Source organism: Macaca nemestrina, chromosome 18 (genome assembly GCF_043159975.1).
Source record: "Macaca nemestrina isolate mMacNem1 chromosome 18, mMacNem.hap1, whole genome shotgun sequence".
NCBI lineage: Eukaryota > Metazoa > Chordata > Mammalia > Primates > Cercopithecidae > Macaca > Macaca nemestrina.
This window is the reverse complement of record NC_092142.1, coordinates 28375239-28392276: the sequence shown is the minus strand read 5'-3', so window position 1 is coordinate 28392276 and position 17038 is coordinate 28375239. Positions and strand designations below refer to the sequence as shown.

The window sequence follows — 17038 nt, the reverse complement described above, 5'->3', positions numbered from 1 at the left end:
AGCAAAAAATTCACTGAGCACTGGCCCCAAGAAAATGTGAGAACACGTTTTTCTTTCTGTCTCTTTTTTTTTTTTTGAGATGGAGTCTCACTCTGTTGCCTAGGCTGGAGTGCAGTGGTGTGATCTCGGCTCACTGCAGCCTCTGCCTCCCAGACTTAAGCAATTCTCCTGCCTCAGCCTCCTGAGTAGCTGGGATTACAGGCATCTGCCACCATGCCCGGCTAATTTTTGTATTTTTAGTAGAGACAGGGTTTCACCATGTTGGCCAGGCTGGTCTCAAACTCCTGTCCTCAAGTGATCTGCCCTCCTTGACCTCCTAAAGTTCTGGGATTACAGGCATGAGTCCCCGAGCCAAGCGAGAACACTTTATTTTATTTTATTTTTGAGATGAAGTTTTGTTCTTATTGCCCAGGCTGGAGTACAATGGCACCATCTTGGCTCACCGCAAGCTCCGCCTCCCAGGTTCAAGCAATTCTCCTGCCTCAGCCTCCTAAGCTGCTGGGATTACAGGCATGAGCCACCATGCCCGGCTAATTTTCTATTTTTAGTAGAGACAGGGTTTCTCCATGTTGGTCAGGCTGGTCTCGAACTTGCGACCTCAGGTGATCCACCTGCCTCTGCCTCCCAAAGTGCTGGGATTACAGGTGTGAGCCACCGTACCTGGCCTTCATCTGTAACTTCTTTTTTTTTTTTTTTTTTTTTTTTTTGAGACGGAGTCTCGCTCTGTCACCCAGGCTGGAGTGCAGTGGCCAGATCTCAGCTCACTGCAAGCTCCGCCTCCCGGGTTTACGCCATTCTCCTGCCTCAGCCTCCCAAGTAGCTGGGACTACAGGCTCCCGCCACCTTGCCCGGCTAGTTTTTTTGTATTTTTTAGTAGAGACGGGGTTTCACCATATTAGCCAGGATAGTCTCGATCTCCTGACCTCGTGATCCGCCCGTCTCGGCCTCCCAAAGTGCTGGGATTACAGGCTTGAGCCACCGTGCCCGGCCTTTTAATCTGTAACTTCTACTTAGCCTTCAAATCCCACCTCAAATGCCACCTTTCCTGGGAGGCCTGCCAGGCCTTCACAGCCTAAGTAAGTCTCCTGGGTTCTAGGCCCCAGGCCACACAGACCCTTTGCAACCCTCATTCTGCTTGCTCCTGCCTGTGTCCCCTCTTAGACTGCGAGCGCCACAATGGCAGGGAGCATGTTTGTGGCATGTGCCTCCTGGGACAGTGCCCAGCAGCCAGAAGGACCTCCATATTTGGGGTACTTCCTTTTCCTCTCCCAGGGTGCCTTGTCTTGGCTCTGCCAGGGATGGGCTGAATGACAGTGGAAAAGTCTCTCTTGCTCTTTGTGTGTGTGTGAGACAAGGTCTCGCTGTGTCACCCAGGCTGGAGCGCAGTGGCATCATCATGGCTCACTGCAGCCTTGACCTCCTGAGCTCAAGGGATCCTCCCACCTCAACCTCCCGAGTAGCTGGGACTATAGGTGGGTGGCATCACGTCCCCCTAATTTGAAAATTTTTTTGTAGAGGCGGATGCTTGCCATGTTGCCCAGGCTGGTCTTGAACTCCTGGGCTCATGTGATCCATCTGCCTCGGCCTCCAGAGTGCTGGGATTACAGGTATGAGCCACTCCACCTGTTCTTTGGACCTCAGTAGCCTTCTCTGTCAAAGGAGGGAGTAAGCTGAGGCTCCCTGGCTCTAATGCCCTCTGGCTTGGTATTCTCCTCCCTGGCTCCCACCAGATACCCTTCCCCAGCCTGGCTGTCTCAGCAATGCCAGTGGCCCCCGGAGGCACCCACCTTGTACAGCACTATGAAAATTAGCAGCAGCAGCAGAAGCCCCCCGATGCCGCTCAGCACATAGAGGTAGAGCATTTGCTTCTCATACACAACGTCAATCTTCATGACAACCTGGGGGTAGGGGAAGGAGAGTGTCGGAAAATGCCTTTTCCACCCCCGAAAGTCCCTGTGAACCTGGTGCATTCTCCATCTCCTCCTATCCGGACTGCATCACCTGCCTGGAGTCTCCTGCTGCAGACCCTCTCCCTTCAACGCATCACCTATTGCAGTCGCTGCCGTGACTTGGCCAATACACACCTTAGGCAGCCCTAGGCCTTCAATGGCTTCCCTGGAATCACACGCAGCTCAGCATTCAAAGCTGTCCAGAATCTGGCTTCTGCTTACCTGTTAGATGCATCTTCCCTCCTCCCCTCTGCCTGCCAGCCACACTGAACTTTCTGCTCTTCAAACCTGCCCTGCCCACGCTCACCACAGAGGCCCCTGAACTTGCCGCTGCCGCTGCTTAGAGCACCCTTTCTTCACTGTCTGACTCTTGGCTTGGTAGCTCCTTTGCTAAGTTGCCATCAGATTGATTTTTTTTTTTGAGGTAGGGTCTCACTGTGTTGCCCAGGCTGGAGTGCAGTGGCATAATCATAGCTCACTGCAGCCTTGAACTCCTGTGCTCAAACGATCCTCCCATTTCAGCCTCCCAGAGCGCTAAGTACAGGCATGAACCACCATGCCTGCCTCTGACAGATCCTTTTGAGATGAAGTCTCACTCTGTTGCCCAGGCTGGAGTGCAATGGCAGGATCTCAGCTCACTGCAGCCTCTGCCTCCCAGGTTCAAGTGATTCTCTCGCCTCAGCCTCCCGAACAGCTGGGGTTACAGGCACCCACCATCATGCCCGGCTAATTTTTGTATTTTTGTAGAGATGGGGTTTCACCATGTTGGCCAGGCTGGTCTTGAACTCCTGACTTCACATGATCTGCCTACCTGACCTCCCAAAGTGCTAGGATAACAGGTGTGAGCTACCACACCCAGCCTCGATTGATCTTTACTTGACACATAAGTCCACTACATCTCAGGTGACTTTGGGGTTGTGAGCCCACCAAGGGAAGAAGCAGCTTCTCCCAGGCTGATGGCTCTGGCAGTGGGGAAGCTCTGACTGGCACAGAGCCCAGGAGCTGTCCTACATCTCGGTCTACCCTGGGGCTCCTGGACTCCCTCTGTTGCCTGTTCCTGGGGCTTCCGAGGAGGTAGAGATACCTGGGCCAGGGAGGCGTTGCTGCCATAGAGGTGGAAATGCCTGCTGCTGTTGAAGGAGATGGAGAGGGAGCTGCAGACGCTGAACATGGAGGAGGCCTGCGGGAGTGGGGAAAGGCGTCAGAACCCGGGAGAAGGAGGACAGGACCCACTGGCCTCTGCCCCCATCACAACACAGTGGGGAAGGGCAGAGAAAGGGGTTCCAGTGGGGTGCACCCATCTCTACTCAACTTTCTAGTGTGGCATTCTTTCCTTTCAATTTTTTTTTGAGATGGAATCTTGCTCTGTCACCCAGGCTGGAGTGCAGTGGTGCCATCTTGGCTCACTGCAACCTCTGCCTCCCGGGTTTAAGGGATTCTCATGCCTCAGCCTCTTGAGTAGCTGGGATTACAGGCATGTGCCACCACGCCCGGCTAAAGTTTTATATTTTTAGTACAGACCGGGTTTCACCATGTTGGCCAGGCTGGTCTCGAACTCCCGACCTCAAGTGATCCGCCCACCTCAGCCTCCCGAAGTGCTAGGATTACAGGCATGAGCCCTGCCTCAGCCTCTACTGTGGCACCCTAATATGTCACTCCCCATTGTTGTAAGGAAAGCTTTTCTATAAAGAACACATAGGAACTATCCATAGGCCCATGGAAACAGCATTGCACATTTCACAGAAATCATGGTTCTCTTTCACCTGTAACTGTGTAAACAGGGGATATTTCATGAAGATGGAAAAGAAAAATGGAGGCAGACTGTCTGGTGGGAGCCCACCCCCAACAGCCCCAGGCATTGGGGCCCCCACAGCGATTCCACATCTGTTAGGAGCAGGAACTACCTCAATCTCTCCCACCAGCTCCAGGGTCCCGATCACTTGGACGAGGATCTCCTGCCTGAAGACAACAGGGCAGCGGAACAGGGCTCCGGGGAGACAAGGCTGACGAGGATGAGGAAAGAGGGGTCAGGGAGGCCTCGTTCTGAACCGTGTGCCGCCCAGCCCCACCGTCTCTCAGCTCACACGCCCATACCTCAGCCGTATCCGGCAGCCACTCCAGATCCTCATAGTGGCAGGGCACAGGAGGCTCCTAGGAATGAGCAGCAGGTCTTCAGTTAGAGCCTTCACAACCCAGGTAAGACCCTGGCATCCCAGCTTTCCCCTACCCTGGCCCTAGTCCTGGGTGAGTTCAGACATCTCTGAGTCCAGCAGGATCTGAATTAATCCATCCTCACTCCCCACACACCCAGCCTTGCCCCCCTTGAATTTCTCTTTTTCTTTGTTAGCGACAGGGTCTTGTTCTGTCGCCGAGGCTGGAGTGCAGTGGTGTGATCATAGTTCACTGCAACCTCAAACTCCTGGGCTCAAGTGATCCTCCGGCCTCTGCCTCCTGAGTAGCTGGGACCACAGGCACGGGCCACCATGCATGCCTGGCTAATTTTAAAATTTGTTCGTAGAGACTGGGGTCTTGCTGTGTTGCCCAGGCTGGTCTCAAAATCCTGGCCTCAATCGATTCTCCCACTTGGCCTCCCAAAGTGCTGGGATTTGGGAGGCAGAGCCACCGCACCTGGCCAAGCCCTGCTCTCTGTACCCTCAAATGCACTCACCCCCAAGACCTGGGGAGGGCAGCCCCGCCCTCTCCAGGCAGCACTCACCATCTGCACGCTCCACTGTTGTGTGATGGGCCCCTCGCTGGGAGGCTGTGGCACCCCAACCACGGCCTCCAGGGTGGGGATGTTGTGGTCATGGATGGAAGGCTGGATCCTCACCTGGCACAGATGACAAGGGATGCAGAGCCCTAAATGCCAGCCACCCCAGCTGCTACCCAGACCCTGTGTGCCCTTGCACGCCTCTTCCAGTCCTCATCAGCTGAGTCCCCAGGGCCCTTGGTGGTTAGGCAGTGTCCAGTGACTGGGCGTGGCCAGCTTCCATCCTCAGGGCCTTGCAGTGTGGCTTCCATGCTCTTCCAGCTTTCTCCACCCGGTACGCTTTCACACACCCTGCAACATTCTGCTCTAATATTATCTCTGAAGGATTTGCTGACTCCCCAAGGACAGGGCAGCTCCCCTTACTGGGCTCCCACAGAGTCCTCTGCGTCCCCAGCAGGACAGCGAAGGATCTGCTTGGATGTCTGCATCTCCACTAGACCATGAGCTCCCTGAGGACAGGAGCCATTCTTACGCCACTTCCAATCCCCTACTGCTTGACATGGTGCCTAGTGTGGTGACTCACACCTGTAATCTCAGCACTTTGAGAGGCCAAGGTGGGCGGATCACTTGAGGTCAGGAGTTTGAGACCAGCCTGACCAAGATGGTGAAAAACCCTGTCTCTACTGAAAATACAAAAATTAGCCAGACGTGGTGGTGCAATCATATAGTGCTGGGTACTTCAGAGGCTGAGGCAGGAGAATTGCTTAAACCCAGGAGGCAAAGGTTGCAGTGAGCCAAAATCATGCTACTGCACTCCAACCTGGGTGACAAAAAAAAAAAAAAAAAAAAAATTCTGAGCACCATTTGTTAAAAAAAAGAGCTACCTGTGTTAAGGCTGGGAGACCCAGATATGTATAAGAAAGTGACACAGAAGTGGCACTAACAATGTCTTAGGAAGCAAGAAAATGTGTGTCAAATTAGAAGGATTCTATCATTTATTCATTCAACAAACATTTGTGGACACTTGAAATACCAGTTAAATTAAAAAGGCCAAATGTCAGGGACAGGATTTGAATTTGACTGTGAAAGATGGACAGGATTTTTATTTTTATTTTTTTTTGACAGAGTCTCACTCTGTCACCCAGGCTGGAGTGCGGTGTCACGATCACAGCTCACTGCAACCTCCACCTCCCAAGTTCAAGCGATTCTCCTGCCTCAGCCTCCCCAGTAGCTAGGACTACAGGCACACACCACCACACCTAGCTAATTTTTGTATTTTTAGTAGAGACAGGGTTTCACCATGTTGGCCAGGCTGGTCTTGAACTCCTGACCTCAGGTGATCCGCCCACCTGGGCCTCCCAAAGTGCTGGGGTTACAGGTGTGAACCACCACGCCCGACCAGATGGACAGGATTTTAACAGATGAAGGTGGGAGAGGGCATCCAGGAAGAGACATGCAGGGAGCCAGGATGACTCCAGATGAGAGTGATGTGGCTGGAAGGAGGGTGCCTGGGAAGGAGAACAGGAGCTGAGGCTGGAAAGGAAGCCCAAGATCAGACTATGGGGGCCTGGAAGGCTTGAGAGTGAGGAGTTGGAGCAGCATCAAGGAGGCAGTGGGAAGTCACGGAAGATGGCAGAGGAAGAGAGTAGCTCCAGGGAGGTCCATCCCCTGCAGGCATGAGCTGGAAAGAGGCTGGGAGAGGCGGGTCATGGCCCACGTTGGGAGCCTCTCTCTATAGTCCAGTTGCAAGAAGGTGAAGAACTGGGTCTGGGCAGTAGCAGAAAAAGGACACAGACAACCAGACTCCAGGAGGCAGTGGGACAAGGCAGAAGGGAGGAGAAATTCACCCAGACACGTAAGTTTTCCTTGAGGAAGAGAGGGTGCTTTCAAAAGATTCCATGCAAGCCAGAGGAGATGCTGGCTTAGGGGAAGACAGCAAATTTGGTTTAGAATGTGTTGAGACGAGGCCAGGCACAGTGGCTCATGCCTGTAATCCCAGCACTTTGGGAGGCCGAGGTGGGTGGATTTCTTGAGGTCAGGTGTTTGAGACCTGCCTGGCCAACACGGTGAAACCCTGTCTCTACCAAAAATACAAACGTTAGCCAGGTGTGGTGGTGTGCACCTGTAATCCCAGCTACTCAGGAGGCTGAGGCAGGAGAATCGCTTGAATCCAGGAAGCAGAGGTTGAAGTGAGCTGAGATTACGCCACTGCACTCCAGCCTGGGTGACAGAGCAAGACTCTGTCTGGAAAAAAAAAAAAAGTAAAAATAAAAATAAAGCACCAGGCACAGAACCTGGGTTTAGAGACTGGGCAGGGTGCCAGCACCTAGCTGAATACCTAACTTAGAATAGGCCAGGCGCAGTGGCTCATGCCTGTAGTCCCAGTACTTTGGGAGGCTGAGGTGGGTGGATCACTTGAAGTTAGGAATTCCAGACCAGCCTGGCCCACATGGCGAAACTCTGTCTTTATAGAAAATACAAAAATTAGCTGGGCATGGTGGTGGATGCCTGTAACCTCAACTACTTGGGAGGCTGAGACGAGAATTGCTTGAACTTGGGAGGCAGAGTTTGCAGTGAGCCGAGATCCCACCACTGCACTCAAGCCTGGGTAACAGAGCAAAGAATAGCAGCTCATTCAATGTGAGTATGAAAAAGTAGGTTCTCTCTCAGCATCCTCCTTGCTCTCAAACCCTGTGATTCTTGAAATAATGTATCCAGTGGCAGAAAGGAGTTAGCATATGCTGCTGCTGGAAGCCTATAAGTGGAGGCTGTGACGCTCTAGAGAAAGGATTATTGAACAGGTGGACGGCTAGGATGAGGACTGTGTCTATTTGGTGCCTGCATCCTCAGTCCCCAGGATAAGGAATGAATGTGTGACCTATAAGGACCTTCCACATTGGGGTTCATACCTGGTAGATGTGCTTGACTTGGTGGATCTTGGGGCCTTTGGGGGTGAAACTGACATAGAGTGTGGAGTTTTCCTGGCTGTGGAGAGAGAAGGGCAGTGATGGAAGAACGAAGTGACAGCAACCTGGGCTCCAGGAAGCTTCTGAGCACCCAGCCACTGCGCTAGGAACTGCACAGACACCATCTCATTCAATCCCTACCACAACCTGTTCTTTCCCAGAAACTAAGGCTCCTGGACAGGGCCAGCCTCTTGTCCAAAGCCCCACAGTAGAGAGACAGGACTGGAGCCCAGGGAGGTGTGTCCAGTGGAGGCTATGTCCTTCCCACTGTGCGCCACCTCATTGGTGTCCCTGCTCATCTCCTGAATAATCATATCCACTGCTGATGCCCCTCACACCCATCCTTCCAACACACACTGCTGGGTGACCTTCCCGACATCACTCTCTAGTCCTGCAACTCACCTGCTCAGCATCTGCCAACTGCCCCCTACTGCGAGGGAGGGTCAGGTCCAAAGCCTCCCACGTCCAGGCTGTCTCCCCACTGCTCCCCTGCACACACCTGCCCTCGGGTAATCCTGCCCACTCCCCGTCCCCCATGTCTGCCCCACTGCTTCCTCCCTCCTTGCCTTTGTCTGGGCCATGGTTTCTGATGAGGACACCTAGGTTCCTTTTTAGCTCTTCCCCTAATGGCCTCATCCTCCAGACCCCAATCCAAGCCGCACTTTCTCCACAAACCCTTCCATTTGTCCCCCAACCCACACTCATCTTTCCTGGCTCTAATTTCATGTCAGTATCATACTGTGTGGCATTGATGTTCAAAAGTACTGCAGGCCAGGTGCGGTGGCTCACACCTGTAATCCCAGCACTTTGGGAGGCTGAGGCAGGTGGATCACCTGAGATCAGGAGTTCAAGACCAGCCCGGCCAACACGGTGAAACCCCATCTCTACTAAAAATACAAAAATTAGCCGGGCGTGGTCATGGGCACCTATAGTCCCAGCTACTTGGAAGGCTGAGGCAGGAGAATTGCTTGAACTCGGGAGGTGGAGGTTGCAGTGAGCCGAGATTGTGCGACTGCACTCCATCCTGGGCAACAGAGCGAGACCCTATCTCTTAAAAAATGAAAAAATTTGGCCAGGCGCGGTGGCTCACGCCTGTAATCCCAGCACTTTGAGAGGCCGAGGCAGGCGGATCATGAGGTCAGGAGATCAAGACCATCCTGACTAACTCGGTGAAACCCAGTCTCTACTAAAAATATAAAAAATTAGCCGGGCATGGTGGCAGGCACCTGTAGTCCCAGCTACTCGGGAGGCTGAAGCAGGAGAATGGCGTGAACCCAGGAGGCGGAGCTTGCAGTGAGCCGAGATCACACCATTGCACTCCAGCCTGGGCGACAGAGCGAGACTCCGTCTCAAAAAAAAAAAAAAAAAAAAAAAAAAAAAAAAAAAAAAAAAAAAAAAAGAAAAATTTAAAAAGCACTGGAAACCTGGACTCAGACACTGTCCTCATCCTTCTTTTTCCTTCTGTAACTGAGCCAACTGGAAAAAGCCACTCGACTTTGAGTTTCCTTTTATTTTTCCAGACAGAGTCTCACTCTGTCACCCAGGCTGGAGTGCAGTGGTGCGATCTCAGCTCACTGCAATCTCCTCCACCCGAGTTCAAGTGATTCTCCTGCCTCAGCCTCCCAAGTAGCTGGGATTATAGGTGCCTGCCATAACACCCAGCTAATTTTTATATTTTTAATAAAGACAGGGTTTCACCATGTTGGCCAGGCTGGTCTTGAACTCCTGACCTCAAGTGATCCACCCACCTTGGCCTACCAAAGTGCTGGGATTACAGGTGTGAGCCACTGCACCTGGCCAAGTTTCCTTTTCTATAAGCGAGAAGACCTTTAACAGGTTTTTTTTTTTTTTTTTTTTTTTTTTTTTTTTTGAGACGGAGTCTCGCTCTGTCGCCCAAGCTGGAGTGCAGTGGCCGGATCTCAGCTCACAGCAAGCTCCGCCTCCCGGGTTCACGCCATTCTCCGGCCTCAGCCTCCCGAGTAGCTGGAACTACAGGCGCCTGCCACCTCGCCCGGCTAGTTTTTTGTATTTCTTAATAGAGACGGGGTTTCACCGTGTTAGCCAGGATGGTCTCGATCTCCTGACCTCGTGATCCGCCCGTCTCGGCCTCCCAAAGTGCTGGGATTACAGGCTTGAGCCACCGCGCCCGGCCAGGTGTTTTTGAAATAGCAAAAAATTGACGTAACTCCCTCTATTTTTGTTGAAGAGGCCCTTCCCCATTCCTGCCCATAGGTTAGGATAATTTTAGAGCACTGAGATAACATGCAAAAACAGCAATCATGTAGTTTTTAAAACTAAGTCTGGCATTAAAGGGGACGTATGTAAACAACTAACTACGTTTTGTTAAAGATTTATAGAAGCACGGCCGGGCGCGGTGGCTCAAGCCTGTAATCCCAGCACTTTGGGAGGCCGAGGCGGGCAGATCACGAAGTCAGGAGATTGAGAACATCCTGGCTAACATGGTGAAACCCCGTCTCTACTAAAAATACAAAAAAAAAAAAAAAAGAAATTAGCTGGGCGTGGTGGCGGGCGCCTGTAGTCCCAGCTACTCCGGAGGCTGAAGCGGGAGAATGGAGTGAACCCGGGAAGCGGAGCTTGCAGGGAGCCGAGATTGTGCCACTACACTCCAGCCTGGGCGACAGAGCGAGACTCCGTCTCAAAAAAAAAAAAAAAAAAAAAAAAAAAAAAAAAGATTTATAGAAGCACTGTGACCTGACCAAGGACCAAGAAGTTCCCAACCTCCTTGTATCATCTCTGGTGCCCGGATGTCTGTGCTGCTAAGTTACCTCTTGATCTCAACCTCTTTCTCTTCCCCCTACCCTTAACATTAAAGATGGTCCTTTAGAACACTAGTTCACTATCTTCTCAATTGCCTGGCTTTCCAGATAAACCTGCCTTTCCTCCCACCAACTCTTGCCTCTTAAGTCTGGCTTTCAAGTAACAAGCAGCCAGACCATGGTTCAGTTACAAACCCAACTAGTGATCCCCATGGTTCCTTCCTGCTACTGCGTTCTGAGAGTCACTGACTATGTGTGTGCATGAGTTTGGTCTCTCCAACTTGACTGTAAGCTCCCTGAGGGCAAGAGGTATTGTGATAACTTTTCTCCTGTCTCTCCTGACATTATCAGCCCCCAGGAGGGGAGAGAATCTAGGTGACCGAAACAGTCAGGAGTTTGGCTGGGCATTTGGAGTCAGACAGGCTGAAGCTCAGACCCTGGCTTTAGTACTTCCAGCTATTGGACCTCGGGTAAGTGCTGGCCTTCTCTGAGCCTCAGCTTGTTCATTGGTAAAACGGAGAGAGGCACAGCTGCCTCACAGAGGTGCTGAGGGCTCCAGGCAATGTCAGCAACCGCGCAGTGCAGCCGGCCCTCAGTCTGATATAAGATCAGTGTTCAATGAGCCTTTTCTTCCATCAGTAAATGCTGATCCTTCCCCGAACTCTTCCAGGGCCCTCACATTTTGGAACGTGGAAAACTGTTGGGGCTGTGGCTGGAATCAGTTCGAATTACCCCAGGGGGCTCTGGGAAAGGAAGGAGGTTCAGAAGGGGAGCCCCAGGGGGCAAAGTCGGGGCCCTGGGTTGGGAGGCTGCGGTGGGAGGAGAGGTTTGGCTATCTGCTGGGAAGGACTTACTCCTGGATGAGGACGTTGATGGGGTACAGGACGGGGATGCTGGTAGTGGCCGAGTTGTCCTTCAGGAGGCCTGAGTCCTCATTGTTACTGCATTGAGGCAAGAAAGAGGCCAGTGTTAGGAGAAGGGCTTGGCCAGGTCTGAGACCAGGGCAGGGATGTGGGCGGGGCCTGCTCACCAGGTCACATTGGCGTGCAACTCGACCAAGTCCCCCCAGGAGCTGTTTACCAGCGTATTAAACATCATCTGCAGAACAACCTGGCAGGGAAGGAGAGGGGAATGGAAATGGAAGGGGCGTGAGGAGCAGCCCCACGGCCCCCACATCCAATCACCATCATCTCAGGGACCCCTTATCAAGTACTCACTGCACCCCAAGCACTGAGCTAGGATTCTACCCAATGCGAAGATGAGGCAACCAAGGCTCCAAATGGTTAAGTCATGTCTATAAGGTCACAAAATGAATAACCCAATCCCAGCTTTGCCTGATTCCAAAGTCCAGGCTCTCAAACATGACACAAAACAGATTCACAAACATTTCTCTTGGGTAGGGGCAAAGTACACCCTTCCTGACAGTCACCTACTCCCTCCTCCTGAGCCAAGAGCTCCCTGCCCTCTGCCAGCTCAGGGTCCCTAGGCTGCTTGGTCCCTGGAGACTTGAAGCACTCACTGAGTGGCCTGCTTTGAAGATGGGAGAGCTCACGTTGCAAGATAACGCCCTGGACAGAAGCTTGGACGCTTCAGGAAGCTCCTCACAGCTCACAGGCATCTGGCTATGGGGCTGGGAGTGAAAGGAGGGAACAGGTTTGTTAATGAACAAGGCCAAGGTTCCCCCAGAGGCCACCAGCCCTCCTGGCCTACGTCCCCCAGGGGCTCTGTCCCTGTCATGGCACCTTCTCAGAGAGAAAGGGCCCAAGAATCAGGGCTGCAGACAGAGGCTTAGTACAAAATAGTCACTGCAAGGCCAGGAAAGGTAGCTCACACTGGAAATCTCAGCATTTTGGGAGGCTGAGGTGGGAGGATTACTTGAGGAGTTCAAGATCAACCTGAACAGCAGTGAGACTCCATCTCTACAAAATAATCTTTTTTCTTTTAAATACAGGATCTTACTCTGTTGCCCAGGCTAGAGTGCAGTGGTGCGATCTCGGCTCACTGCAACCTCTGACTCCCAGGCTCAAGCAGTCCTCCTGCCTCAGCCTCCCAAGTAGCTGGGACTACAGGGATGTGCCACCATGTCCGGCTAATTTTTGTGTTTTTAGCAGAGATGGAGTCTCTCTATGTCACTCAGGCTGCTCTTGAACTCCTGGGCTCAAGGAATCTGCCTGCCTTGGCCTACCAACGTGCTGGGATTACAAGTGTAAGCCGCCATACCTGGCCTACAAAAGATTTTTAAAAATTAGCTGGGCAAGGCCGGGTGCGGTGGCTCAAGCCTGTAATCCCAGCACTTTGGGAGGCCGAGGCGGGTGGATCACGAGGTCAGGAGATCGAGACCATCCTGGCTAACATGGTGAAACCCCGTCTCTACTAAAAATACAAAAAAAAAAAACTAGCCAGGCGTGGTGGCGGGCGCCTGTAGTCCCAGCTACTCGGAGGCTGAGGCGGGAGAATGGCGTGAACCCGGGAGGCGGAGCTTGCAGTGAGCCGAGATCGCGCCACTGCACTCCAGCCTGGGCAACACAGCGAGACTCCGTCTCAAAAAAAAAAAAAAAATTAGCTGGGCCTAGTGGGGTATGCCTGTCGTCCCAGCTATTAGACAGGAGAGTCACTTGAGCCCAGGAGTTTGAGGCTGCAGTGGGCCATGCTTGCGCCACTACACGTTAGCCTGGGCAACAGAGTGAGACCTTATCTCAAAAATAAAAGTTGGGTGTAGGGGGGTAATTGCAACACTATAATGCTGAAAAACCGGAAGTGCTCAAACAGGTCAAAGAGATAATAACGGCTCAGGAAAGTGTGGCATGATCAAAGAGGAGACTATTGTGAAGTTTTTAAAATGCCACTACCTCTATGCATTCAGTAACCATTTACAAAATGAGCCTTATCGTGGGCTAAGCATTATTAAACCATTCATCCCAATTTTGTAAAGGACAGATTTCAGTCTCAGCCTGGGAAGGAAACATATAAGGAAATAGAGGTTCAGGGAGGTTAAGGAACTTTCCCAAGGTGTCATAACTGGGTAACAGTAGGGATCCGTAAGAACTTGAACACAGAACTGTTTGATTCCAGTTATTTTTTTTCTCTCTTTTTTTTATTGTTGAGATGGAGTCTTGCTGTTGTCACCCAGGCTAGAGTGCAGTGGAGTGATCTCGGCTCACTGAATCTCCATCTCCTGGGTTCAAGTGATTCTCCTGCCTCAGCCTCCCAAGCAGCTAGGATTATAGGACAGGCTACCACGCCCAGCTAATTTTTGTATTTTTAGTAGAGATGCAGTTTCAACATGTTGCCCTGTCTTGTTTTGAACTCCTGACCTCAGGAGTGAGCCACCGCACCCAGCCCAGTTTTTTTGTTTCTGTTTTTTTTTTTGTTTGTTTGTTTCTGAAACAAGGTCTCGCTGTGTTGCCCAAGCTGGTGGCCAATGGTGTGATCATAGCTCACTGCAGCCTCAAACATGACTCCAGCGATCCACCCACCTCAGCCTCCTGAGTAGCAGGACTACAGGCACACCCCACCACACCTGGCTAATTATTTAATTTTGTGTAGACACAGAGTCTTGCTCTGTTGCCCAGGCTAGAGTGCATTGGCACGATCATAGCTCCCTGTGGCCTTGAACCCTTTGGCGTAAGCACTTCTCTACCTCAGCCCCCCAGGTAGCTGGAATTGTGCCACCACATCCAGCAAAGAAGCATTTAATGTTGTTGTATAAGAATAATTCGGCTGGGCATGGTGGCTCATGCCTGTAATCTCAGCACTTTGGGAGGCCGAGGTGGGCGGATCACCTGAGGTCAGGAGTTTGAGACCAGCCTGGCCAACATGGTGAAACTCTGTCTCTACTAAAAATACAAAAATTAGCCAGGCATGGTGGCGGGCGCCTGTAATCCCAGCTACTCAGGAGGCTGAGTCAGGAGAATCACTTGAACCCCGTAGGCGGAGTCTGCAGTGAGCCGAGATCGCGCCATTACACTCCAGCCCGGGGGACAAGAGTGAGACTTCGTCTCAAAAAAAAAAAAAAAAAAAAAAAAAAAAAAAAAAAAAAAAAAAATTCAAGTGTTCATCAACAGATAAATAGATAAAATATGGTCTGTACATAAAATGGAATATTATTCAACCTTAAAAAGAAAGGAAATTTGGTGGGGCGCACTGGTTCACACCTGTAATCCTAGCACTTTGGGAGGCTGAGGTGGGCAGATTGCTTGAGCTCAGGAGTTTGAGACTAGCCTGGGGAATATAGTGAGAGCCTCTCTCTATTTAAATTTTTTTTTGAGATGGAGTCTTGCTCTGTCACCAGGCTGGAGTGCAGTGGCACAATCTCGCCTCACAGTAGCCTCTGCCTCACAGGTTCAAACGATTCTCCGGCCTCAGCCTCCCTAGTAGCTAGGATTACAGGTGCACACCACCACACTTGGCTAATTTTTGTATTTTTTAGTAGAGACAGGGTTTCACCATGTTGGCCAGGCTGGTCTTGAACTCCTGGCCTCAGGTGATCCGCCCGCGTTGGCCTCCCAAAGTATTGGAATTACAGGCGTGAACCACGGCACCCAGCCTGAGAGGGTAAACCTCGTACCTCAGATCATACAGCTCAAGGCTGGGAACCCAGATATGACCCTAAGACCCCTGTCCACCCGCGGCTGCCCACGTGTTCAGGCTGTCCTGGCTGCCTGGGGCTCAGAGAAGGGAGTAGCGGCTGCGGAACGCACGCCCGTAGGCAGGCACTGTACTCTCACCCACCTTCAGCATCTCCACCTTGCGGAAGGAGAGTCCCCGTGGGAAGTGCAGGTCCAGCTGGACCCAGTAAGCATCTTCTCCCAAGTTACTCAGGCTCAGCTCCACAGCGAGGCTGGCAAAAGCAGTCAGACGCAGGGCTCTGGATCTGTGGGGGATGATCAGGGAAAAGTTAGGGGCCAAGATGGAGGAGGGAGGATCAGGGTGGGGAATATCAGAACTGAAGGATCTGGTGGGCCTGAAAGAAATAAATCAAAACCAATCATCTTTTATGCTCAGTCTTTTTTTTTTTTTTTTTTTTTTGAGACAGAATCTCACTCTGTAGCCCAGGCTGGAGTGCAATGGCACAGTCTCGGCTTACTGCAACCTCTACCTCCAGAATTCAAGCAACTAAACTGCCTCAGACTCCCAAGTAGCTGGGATTACAGGCATGCGCTACCACGCCCGGCTAAGCTTTGTATTTTCAGTAGAGACGGGGTTTCACCATGTTGGCCAGGCTGGTCTTGAACTCCTGAACTCAGGTGACCCGTCTGCCTTGGCCTCCCAAAGTGCTGGGATTATAGGTGTGAGCCACGCTGCCCAGCTATGCTCAGACTTTCAGTTTTGCAATACTTGCAATCTTATTTACTGCTGACTGATGGGAGTTATATGAGGGATTTGCTTTCTATTTTATTTACTTTTTATTTTTTAGAGATAGGGTCTTGCTTTGTCACCCAAGCTGGAGTGCAGTGGTGTTTACTGCAGCCTCGAACTCCCAGGCTCAAGCAATCCTCTTGCCTCAATCTCCCAAGTAGCTGGGAATACAGGCATGAGCCACCACGCCCAGTTAATTTTTAAATTTGTTGTAGTGACAGGGTCTTGCTATGTTGCCCAGGTTGGTCTTGAACTCTTGGCCTTAACCAATCTTCCCACCTTGGTTGGCCTCCTGAAGTGCTGGGATTACAGGCATGAGCCACTGAGGTCAGCCTCGAATTTCTCAGAAAAGGAAACTAAGGCCCAAGAGAGGGAAGTGGCGTCTCCAAATGACATATCTGGTGAGTGGAGCAGGGGGTCTTAAACCAGAGTGGATGGAGGCTGGAGGGCGGGAGGCCTTACTGACCTTGCAGGAGAGAAGGACACTCTCAGGTTTGCCTCACACTTCTTGTCCTCCCCACAGTTCTTCTCAAAAGGGATCTGAAAGGCCAAGAAGAAAGGAGTAAGAGGCTCAGACCAGGAGGGACCTGACCCCAGGCCTCTCTGCCTGCCCCTCCTCCCCTCTTACCTCCCAGGTTTCTGAGTGCAGGGAGGGCCTCAGGATGGGCGGTATGTCCTTGCTCTGCCGGGCGAGGGGTAGTGGGCAGGATGGAGAGAAGAGAGATTAGCTGAGGCAGCAGACCTCATGAATGAATGAGAGCTGGTGGGGCAGGGGCTTAGCTTAACTGAACTGGCTGTGGTTGGCCCTGCCCAGGAGCCAGCTGCCTTCCCAGGGCTGCCCCACTCTGCTGCCTCAGCCCACTGCCACTTGTGCAGTCACACTCTGCTGGCAGCTCCTTTTTTTTTTTTTTTTCTTTTTTTTTAAGACAGAGTCTTACTCTGTTGCCCAGGCCCAGGCTGGAGTGCAGTGGCATGATCTCTGCTCACTGCAACCTCTGCCTCCTTGGTTCAAGCGATTCTCATGCCTCAGCCTCCTGAGTAGCTGGGATTACAGGCATCCATCAGGCATCCACCACCATGCCTGGCTAATTTTTTTTTTTTTTTTTTGAGACGGAGTCTCGCTGTGTCTCCCAGGCTGGAGTGCAGTGGCGTGATCTCGGCTCACTGCAAGCTCCGCCTCCCGGGTTCACGCCATTCTCCCGCCTCAGCCTCCCAAGTAGCTGAGACTACAGGCGCCCGCCACCACGCCCGGCTAGTTTTTTGTATTTTTAGTAGAGA

General features: G+C 51.9%; 1 protein-coding gene across 1 annotated transcript in view; it reads right to left on the bottom strand.

The window, feature by feature from the left end:
* LOC105483005 (integrin subunit alpha L) overlaps positions 1-17038 on the bottom strand; it is a 53503-nt gene that overhangs the window by 1712 nt on the left and 34753 nt on the right. Inside the window, exons 19-30 of the mRNA XM_071084403.1 lie at positions 16389-16442; positions 16227-16300; positions 15134-15275; positions 11922-12032; positions 11433-11512; positions 11257-11343; positions 7569-7644; positions 4666-4779; positions 4044-4100; positions 3854-3952; positions 3034-3129; positions 1788-1898 (exon numbers count right to left, since the gene is read on the bottom strand). Coding sequence (XP_070940504.1) covers positions 1788-1898; positions 3034-3129; positions 3854-3952; positions 4044-4100; positions 4666-4779; positions 7569-7644; positions 11257-11343; positions 11433-11512; positions 11922-12032; positions 15134-15275; positions 16227-16300; positions 16389-16442 — 1101 coding nt within the window. The remainder of the gene's footprint in view (positions 1-1787; positions 1899-3033; positions 3130-3853; positions 3953-4043; positions 4101-4665; positions 4780-7568; positions 7645-11256; positions 11344-11432; positions 11513-11921; positions 12033-15133; positions 15276-16226; positions 16301-16388; positions 16443-17038) is intronic.